General features: G+C 39.9%; 1 protein-coding gene across 2 annotated transcripts in view; it reads right to left on the bottom strand.

Annotated features, from left to right (window-relative positions):
- Positions 1–25: 25 nt before the first annotated feature.
- LOC106567672 (cell surface glycoprotein MUC18-like) overlaps positions 26–9,708 on the bottom strand; it is a 78,217-nt gene continuing 68,534 nt past the window's right edge. The window contains exons 13-16 of one of the 2 annotated variants that reach the window (XM_014137229.3): positions 6,647–6,682; positions 4,841–4,970; positions 4,483–4,600; positions 26–4,322 (exon numbers count right to left, since the gene is read on the bottom strand). In XM_014137229.3, coding sequence (XP_013992704.1) covers positions 4,302–4,322; positions 4,483–4,600; positions 4,841–4,970; positions 6,647–6,682 — 305 coding nt within the window. In that variant the 3' untranslated portion in view covers positions 26–4,301. Of the gene's footprint in view, positions 4,328–4,482; positions 4,601–4,840; positions 4,971–6,646; positions 6,683–9,708 lie in introns of both variants that reach the window. The other variant, XM_014137230.3, reaches the window with a different exon arrangement.

Below are 9,708 nucleotides of genomic sequence, written 5' to 3'. Positions count from 1 at the left end.
TGTGTAAGGATGACAATGAAAAAGCGACATCAAATGTGACTTTTATTTGGCATTTTCTTGCAAAAGAGAATTATAAAAAATGCAAGCATCAAATCACAAGAACTATACTTAATTTACACACATTTGCAAAATCAAAACATTACAAAACAATGATAAACTGTACTGGTCCAAACATTCTTGTCCACCAGTAGCTGTTCCAGATAGTGATTAACATATCAGTCAAAGAAAGTGGTTGGGATGGGAGGAAGCAGGTTTAACTTTATATTTTCTGAGCTAACTGCATGCTGTTTTTACTGGTGATGTTGGCTAACAGTGAACCTTTTTTTACATCATGTAGGCCAGTCATCCACAAGCTTTTCTTTCTCCTGTGTTGGGATCTGTCTTTGGGTGACATAAATGAATGAAACTAAAACACTCCTATGTCCAGACCTCTTCCTTCCATAAGCATCAAAACACTACACTATAACACAACTAAACCAGACTGAACAAAAAAGGCACACAGTTGTCATACTACTACCAAAGGTCCACTATCTGCAGTCCAATGGCAGGATGAAAGCAGGCTGAACAAAATGTATTACATTTCAACTAAACACTTACAATGACCACTAAAATATTACCTTTGAAGGCAATGTTAGGATCACAACATACACTATTTGTACAAATTGAACTCTAACATATCACCATTCAGTAAATGTTACAAATCAGAGCAACAACTTCTTCTTCCCTGCACACAACTTACAATAAGCATCCAAAATGGATCACACACAAAATGACCTTCAGGTCTGCTTGGTGCTCATCCAAACACAAAGGAATACACAGAGCAAAAAAGAAAAAATTCAGTGTATTTTACATTTTCAAAATGAGACGCATTTCCACAGGCACTGCAGATTATAAAACAGTAGGCCATTTAAAAAAAGACAGTTGAAGGCCTTGGCTACAAAGGTTCTTATCCTACGATTACAAACAATACAAGAGCTTGACAGTAGTTCACAAGAGAATGACCCATCTGGATGGGCGAGTTTTGCTGACTAAATTGAAACGGCTGTTGGCGTGGCGTTTCGCCATTTACATAAAGGTGGCAAAGCATTGGGCCACTACTGCTTATCTGACATGACAAGCTCACTGGTTCCCTGATTTACTTTAGGCTTTCTCTCTTCAGATAGGCAGCTCCAGAACTTATGTCTTATGATGGAGTATAGCTGTCAAAGCGTTTAGTGAGCCAATATAGTGCTGTACACACACCCACAAAATGTCACATTTTGTATGTCTCTCTAAACATTACAATGGGTAATTGGTCCAATGTCAACAGATTAGCATATTGTGAATGATTCATGGGTAAAAAAATAATAGCGTTATAATTGTGTACAACAGAGCTTTGAAGAATGTAGAGTTGTAGACACAATCTGATTATTCATCGAATCAGGTCTTGAACAGCAGTATATTTACTGTATGTTTCCAAAAGAAAAGTAAAAACAAAAAAAACATAAAAACAGCAACTGGTCCACTGATAGTAGACCATTCACAAAACTAACCAGCTTTGCATAAGCTTTGGGAGTCAACAGGTCATGTATACTGCCACAGATCACATACTTCTTACATCTGGATGTACATGTAAGATAGGTAAATGGTGATTAGTGTAGAAGAGGAGAGTCCTGTAATTCAGTGGTGTGACTGCTGGAACATGTCAACACAGATTGAGGATTTAGATCCAACTTGCCCTCATGTCAGGGAGTTTCAGTGTGGGGACTTAAAGGGCTATATGTAATATTTGTCCATTGTAATTTCAGAAAATGACCTTAATGTGTACAGACGTGGCCAAATGTTTTGAGAATGACACAAATATAAATGTTCACAAAGTTTGCTGCTTCAGTGTCTTTAGATATTTTTGTCAGATGTTACTATGGAACACTGAAGTATAATTACAAGCATTTCATACGTGTCAAAGGCTTTTATTGACAATTACATGAAGTTGATGCAAAGAGTCAATATTTGCAGTGTTGACCCTTCTTTTTAAAGACTTCTGCAATCCGCCCTGGCATGCTGTCAATTAACTTCTGGGCCAAATCCTGACTGATGGCAGCCCATTCTTGCATAATCAATGCTTGGAGTTTGTCAGAATTTGTGGGTTTTTGTTTGTCCACCCGCCTCTTGAGGATTGACCACAAGTTCTCAATGGGATTAAGGTCTGGGGAGTTTCCTGGCCATGGACCCAAAATATCGATGTTTTGTTCCCCGAACCACTTAGTTATCTCTTTTGCCTTATGGCAAGGTGCTCCATCATGCTGGAAAAGGCATTGTTCGTCACCAAACTGTTCCTGGATGGTTGGGAGAAGTTGCTCTCAGAGGATGTGTTGGTACCATTCTTTATTCATGGCTGTGTTCTTAGGCAAAATTGTGAGTGAGCCCACTCCCTTGGTTGAGAAGCAACCCCACACATGAATGGTCTCAGGATGCTTTACTGTTGGCATGACACAGGACTGATGGTAGCGCTCACCTTGTCTTCTCCGGACAAGCTTTTTTCCGGATGCCCCAAACAATCGCAAAGGGGATATATCAGAGAAAATGACTTTACCCCAGTCCTCAGCAGTCCAATCCCTGTACCTTTCACAGAATATCAGTCTGTCCCTGATGTTTTCCTGGAGAGAGTGGCTTCTTTCCTGCCCTTCTTGACACCAGGCCATCCTCCAAAAGTCTTTGCCTCACTGTGTGTGCAGATGCAGTCACACCTGCCTGCTGCCATTCCTGAGCAAACTCTGTACTGGTGGTGCCCCGATCCCACAGCTGAATCAACTTTAGGAGATGGTCCTGGCGCTTGCTGGACTTTCTTGGGCACCCTGAAGCCTTCTTCACAACAATTGAACCGCTCTCCTTGAAGTTCTCGATGATCCGATAAATGGTTGATTTAGGTGCAATCTTACTGGGAGCAATATCCTTGCCTGTGAAGCCCTTTTTGTGCAAAGCAATGATGACGGCACGTGTTTCCTTGCAGGTAACCATGATTGACAGAGGAAGATGTTTTTTTGGGGGATTCAGTTCATTTGCATGGCAAAGAGGGACTTTGCAATTAATTGCAATTCATCTGATCACTCTTCATAACATTCTGGAGTATTCTCAAATTGCCATCATACAAACTGAGGCAGCAGACTTTGTGAAAATTAATATTTGTGTCATTCTCAAAACTTTTGGCCACGACTGTATAGTTATAGTGGAATGATAGTTTCACAATATTTATTTCAATTTGTTTTACATTCTGCCTACACAAAATTGCATTCTGATGGTGCAGCCATATTAGCTATCAAAAGACAGACCATCTCTTGTTGTCAAATTGACTGAAGCCAGCAAATCTTGTATTGTCAATTCAACAACGGACCAGTCCATTTGACAACAACAGATTTGCTGACCCCAGTCAGTTTGACAACAAGAGATGGTTCGTTGTTGAATTGTTACATGTAGTACCTTTAAGCTTCCACTGATGCCACTGATAGTGCTTAAGAAGACATAACAATCAGAAAATAAACTGAGGGCTCTATTTAATCCACACAGAGGAAATTCAGCTTTACAACATGATTGTAATTTAAAGGCAATGTTCTTGCTTTAGCGGAGACTGCATTCACGGTAAACGCTGCTTATGCCGGCTCAATCGGAAATGATCTTAACATTTATATTGTGGAATCTGTAACACTTCAGAGTTACAGATTGAATAGAGCCCTAAGAGGGTGAAGATATGAAGAGAGAACCCTTGGCCTGACTTGAGTGACATTTATGGTCAAATCACCTCCATAAGATAATGTTGGAACGCCTAAACATGGATCATGGATGAATAGCTAAAGCAAAATGACACCATAAACAGATACTACCATGAAGTCTGCAAGGTATGTGTCAAAATATCTTAAATAACGAAATATATATAATATATACACTTTATAAAGTTTATAACGCACAATTAATGAACGTCATCGTTCACTTGAAAACAGCAAAATCAAATCAAATCAAAAAGGCTTTGGGGAAACGGTACAAAAGAAGAAACAGTAAAACGGAACAATCAAAACATCCTACAAACCTCTATCATACACCTTAAAATCTGTGGTGTGTGTTCCTGTGTGGTTTTGGCCAGATATGGGGAATACTGCTGAACACAGAAGAAATGTGGGGAAAGTGATTGATTGAGTCCTAATTATAAAGTGATTGTGAAAGCTGATTTTTCCAAGGCTTCCAGTAGTCTAGCCTTGGATTGTGGGTGGATGTGGTGGGGTGGCGAAGAGCTTCGGCTGCCCACGTCAGAGCTCGGCCCTCTGCATATGTCACTTCCTCAGATTCATGTACTTTACTCCAGGGAAAAACACACACGGAAATGTATGGGGGAGAGGGAGAAAAAAACACCAGAAAATAAAATGTCAATTCGGTGAGCCATGCAAGATTCAAGAAATACATTAGACAGTAGGCTACTTCTGTTTAGCGTATAGCTTTCGTATCCATAGTTACCTGGTCGCTGGGGCCATTCTTGTCACCGTTGACGCCCTTCAGAAGTCCGGCATCCTCGGTCTTGGTGTTAGTCTTCATCTCCATCACAATGTCATCTTTGTTGGGGTTCTCCTTGGTGCTGTGGATGGAGAGCACAAACTCAGTTTACTCTCAAAAGTCCTCTCCAGTGAGGACAGTATCACATTCTTAGAAGAAAAAAGACTAATTCATATAGAATACATTTACATAACACTTTTTCAAGTGCTCAGGGTGATTTACATTGTAATTTACCCTAACACACTACAAATGTGTAGCACCTACCTTATAGAACTAGACACAAAACCTGGCCCTAGACCAGTTGTTAAAGTGCAATACTCACATCTCCTGCTTGCCAGAGCGGCCACAGGGGATCTTTCCCTTCTTGTGGAGGAAGTAGAGCACACTGCCCAGGATGGCCAGCAGAAGGATACAGAGGATGATAACCACAATGATCACACCATTGCCCTCAGCTATATAGACAGACAGACAGACAGACAGAGGGGAGGGCAAGCTCAGGTTAATGCTTACACCCGTTCACCGATCCGATAAACTGGGAAAATGGAGAATGATCATGGAGAATCATCCAGACATGATAAGGGTAAACACTTCCTGGTCACCTGTGCTGCCTATACACGTGACCAATGACCCATGACCCATGACCCATGACCCATGATGTGAGAGTGTCCTTAGTGTAAAAAAACAACAAGTGAAAACATCCCTAGACAGACAACATATACCCAAGACATAAAAAGGCCAAAATGACTCGTACAATAACGTTTTCAGATTTGCTACATCAGCAGTTGTCAAAGCAGTTGTGACAACTTTTTACATCAGCAGTTGTCAGAAAGTGGTTACTGTAAATAACCCAGCCATGACCCCAAAGAGAAGGCAGAAGGAAATTCACAAGCATAGTGGCCAGGGATGGGTGGCCCATCCTCTTCTTGCAGTACCAAAAATATATGTAACAGTAAGACAAAACATAGAAAGATGTGGAGGATAGTAGCCACTAGCCAGGATAGTCCACTCAGCAACACTTGCCACTGTTTTCCAGGGAGTCCTGGGATCCAGATTGTAGAACAGTTGTAGAGTATGGAGCTATTGGTAATGAATTATGGCCAAGTCATAAGAAGCAGATTGGGAAACAAATCAAATGTCAATTTCCTGGTTCTCTGACAGAATGGCACAATAGATTAAGTTAATTTGTTGTGTTCGGAACATTGTACAAATTACTGTATGTTCCCTACAGGCTGATGTGGTTTTTAATGTAAAAGTGGGTTTGAATATACACATTAACTTCCCAGCTTCAGCTCTCTTGCTTTGTGAGTGAGTGCTCCAGACACTGGGCAGAGAGAGATGGGAAATAGCCCTGGCCTGCCCCTGTGACAGAGCCATCAACATTTCAGTGCAATCCCCTCAGGAGGAAATTAGAGAGTGCTACTACCTACCAGAGCAATTAACTCCTATATTTAACCATGCAGTAAGCCCTCGTTAAAAGGGAAACAATAGTCTGGGTGTGGGTTTATGACCATTTCTATTACAACAGCTCAATAAAACAGTGAGACAGCGCATTAACTTCCCCAATAATAAGTAAATATAAGTGATTTTGGCACTCGACCACTATATTTTGGAATTCGACCACTATAAGTGTTGCCTTGCTCTTTTTTTCCTGTTAGATTTGTCTCTTTCAGACAGAATTTTAAATGTACCCGCAGGCAATGAGCAGAGCCAATCCTCCCACTCGTTCCAGCGAACACTTTGCCTGTATGAAAATCATTAATTATTTAGTTGCCTCGTTGGCTTATCCTTCATTGTCTGGGTTGGTGTGCATTCAGAGAGAATCAAACAAAAGTTGAGAGAAAGCAAATGAAAAAAAATCTAAAAGTTCTTCTCAACTAGATAAGAGTGATCTACAGGTGAAGAAGAACAGACACAGTGTGGGAGCGTGGTTCTGTGGTAGTGCTGAAGCCTGTTACCCATGGTGATATGGGTAGGAATTCCACCCCACACATTTGTGCTGTTTCTTCTCTGTACTACTTCCAACTGTCTAAATAAAAGTGATAAAATATGCTCCTGTTCTCCTTTAAAAAAAAGATGAGGAGAAACAGAGATCAGCAAGAACAAAATAATAGCGAGATTGCTGTCTTACCGGGTGAGTAGGGCGCAGTTGAAGTGACCATGGGAACTGTGGACAAGCAAAACAACAATTAAAATGTAAGACCTTCCCATCAACAATATACATTAGTGAGCTGTTTAAAATAAAAATGCATTTTTATTGTGGGTGTGGGGAATTGCTCATAAATATCCATTTTGGGGGTGTGTAAACGTAGTTGTCCTTGATCCCAAAACTTTCTCACTAAAGCATACTGACCAGAGGTCCACTGTCACGCTCTGATAATAAAATGATGTTCACTGCGAGGAAATACACCTCTGGACAGTTAGCTCACAGTGATAAGATGCTGCATTCCTGACATTTACTGCCATTTGCAGTGTAAGTTCAAATCCCCCATGTGGGGTAAAGCGAATATTTTAAATGTGGACTCATATTTATTGCGATGCAATCATCACCTTGAAACTGAAGATTAGGGGCTCAATTCAACCCACATTTTTACGCCGTAGCTTTTTTTCCAGTGGTTAAATGAACTCCCAGATTGGTCTTCTTGGGTACTGTATAAAACCTACAACTACTATTGGAGTGATCACTTTCACAGGTATGCTTTCACTTTTCAGAATTAGAAGTGTGTGGGCATGGGACAAATAATGGATTTGAACTCACAATTAGTGAACTATGATGCAACAGTCTTAGCGGACTGCGCCACCAATCAGTCATAGCAGAAGAGAAAAAATACAACAAGTTGACATTAACACTATTGTCATCTATTTCTTGTTACGTCTGATGTATGTAGCTATGAATATAAACATAGAATCCTCATGGCCTACATGTTTTTTTTTCTTTGTAAAAGCACATACAGTTGAAGCCGGAAGTTTACATACACTTAGGTTGGAGTCATTAAAACTCGTTTTTCAACCACTTCACAAATGTATTGTTAACAAACTAGAGTTTTGGCAAGTCGGTTAGGACATCTACTTTGTGCATGACACAAGTAATTTTTCCTACAATTGTTTACAGACAGATTATTTCACTTCTAATTCACTGTTTCACAATTCCAGTGGGTCAGAAGTTTACATACACTAAGTTGACTGTGCCTTTAAACAGCTTGGAAAATTCCAGAAAATGATATCATGGCTTTAGAAGCTTCTGATAGGCTAATTGACGTCATTTGAGTCAATTGGAGGTGTACCTGTGGATGTATTCCAAGGCCTACTTTCAAACTCAGTGCCTCTGCTTGACATCATGGGAAAATCAAAAGAAATCAGCCAAGACCTCAGGAAAAAAAATTCAGGCCAAAGATTCATCCAACTTATTGTGGGAAGCTTGTGGAAGGCTACCCGAAACGCTTGACCTAAGTTAAACAATTTAAAGGCAATGCTACCAAATACTAATTGAGTGTATGTAAACTTCTGACCCACTTGGAATGTGATGAAAGAAATAAAAGCTGAAATAAATCATTCTCTCTACTATTATTCTCCCATTTCACATTCTTAAAATAAAGTGGTGATCCTAACTGACCTAAGACAGGGAATGTTTACTAGGATTAAATGACAGGAATTGTGAAAAACTGAGTTAAAATGTATTTGGCTCAGGTGTATGTAAACTTCAGATTTAAACTGTATACACTACATGACCCAAAAATGTATGTGGACACCTGCTCGTCGAACATCTCATTCCAAAATCATTGGCTGTGGAAACCCATTTCATGAAGCTCCCGACCAACAGTTATTGTGCTGACGTTGCTTCCAGAGGCAGTTTGGAACTCAGTAGTGAGTGTTGCAACCGAGGACAGACAACATTTATGCGCTACACGCTTCAGCAGTCCCGTTCTGTGAGCTTGTGTGGCCTACCACTTCGCGGCTGAGCCGATGTTGCTCCATGACGTTTCCACTTCACAATAACAGCACTTACAGTTGACCGGAGCAGCTCTTGTAGGGCAGAAATTTGATGAACAGACTTGTTGGAAAGGTGGCATCCTATGACGGTGCCAAGTTGAAAGTCACTGAGCTCTTTTAAGGCCATTCTACTGCCAATGTTTGTCTATAGAGATTGCATGGCTGTATGCACAATTTTATACACCTGTCAGAAATGGATGTGGCTGAAATAGCCAAATCCACTAAATTGAAGGGGTGTCCACATATTTCTGTATATATAGCGTATCACTTTTGCAACAAACTGTCTAAATGAAGACCAGAATGGACGTATTTCACTATAACTATGCCAAAACATCTGGTTTAAAATGATTTAAAAAAAATGAAAGTTAGTCTTTAAAAGCTGTTAAAATGACCCAAAATGTTTTTGATAAGATTTCAGTTCGGCTTGGATGCATATTTTATGTGATTGAAATACTATCATATTTTATGATGCTGATAAAGATAGCACCTTTACAGACGGTCCCTAAACGTGAATTTGTTCTTTCAAGATGCTGAAATAAGTATTATTTAAATAATAAATAATATTTCTCCACTCCTGTTCCAGAGTAAAAATTTACATTTTGTGTATAATTTTACTGCAAGAAATGATTAATTCTGCAGGAGTTCATATTTTATTAAACTATGTGAGAGGCTATAGACCTACAGTAGCGTCCAGTATTCCATTTAATGCATCTGAACAGTACAGTTCCTTTGACGGGCCATTTTGAAGTCCCATTCTTATGACTGGCGAATTTGTATAGTGTCTCACAATTATCACACGTAACACTGCTATCAGCCTCTTTTACACGTCACCAAATCTTTCCCAAACATTAGACTATTGTTCTGGCCCTCCCTTCTATTAATTTTCAACTCTCCATTTCGCAGTGTTTCTCTTATTGTCCTTTTTGCCTCAGCGTATCAATGTTAACTTTTTCTGCCCAAGTTCCCAAAAGCATTTCGCAATTGGCGTGTATTTGATGTTCTACAGTTAGGCCCTAAAGACTAGGCTTAGGCTACGCACTAGATAAAAATAATGAAAGAAAAACCTCAGTGTAGCCTATAGATATGAATTGCACAAGAATGATACATTTATGGATTTTTTATGCATGTTTTCTCATTATTCAACCTGCCCTTCATCCACACGATGTTTCATGACCCTAAACCCGCCCACCCCGTGTTTATAAC

The sequence above is a fragment of the Salmo salar genome, chromosome 13 (genome assembly GCF_965601325.2).
Source record: "Salmo salar chromosome 13, fSalSal1, whole genome shotgun sequence".
Lineage (NCBI taxonomy): Eukaryota > Metazoa > Chordata > Actinopteri > Salmoniformes > Salmonidae > Salmo > Salmo salar.
Note: the sequence above shows the minus strand (reverse complement) of the source record. Positions and strands in the feature narration are given on the sequence as shown.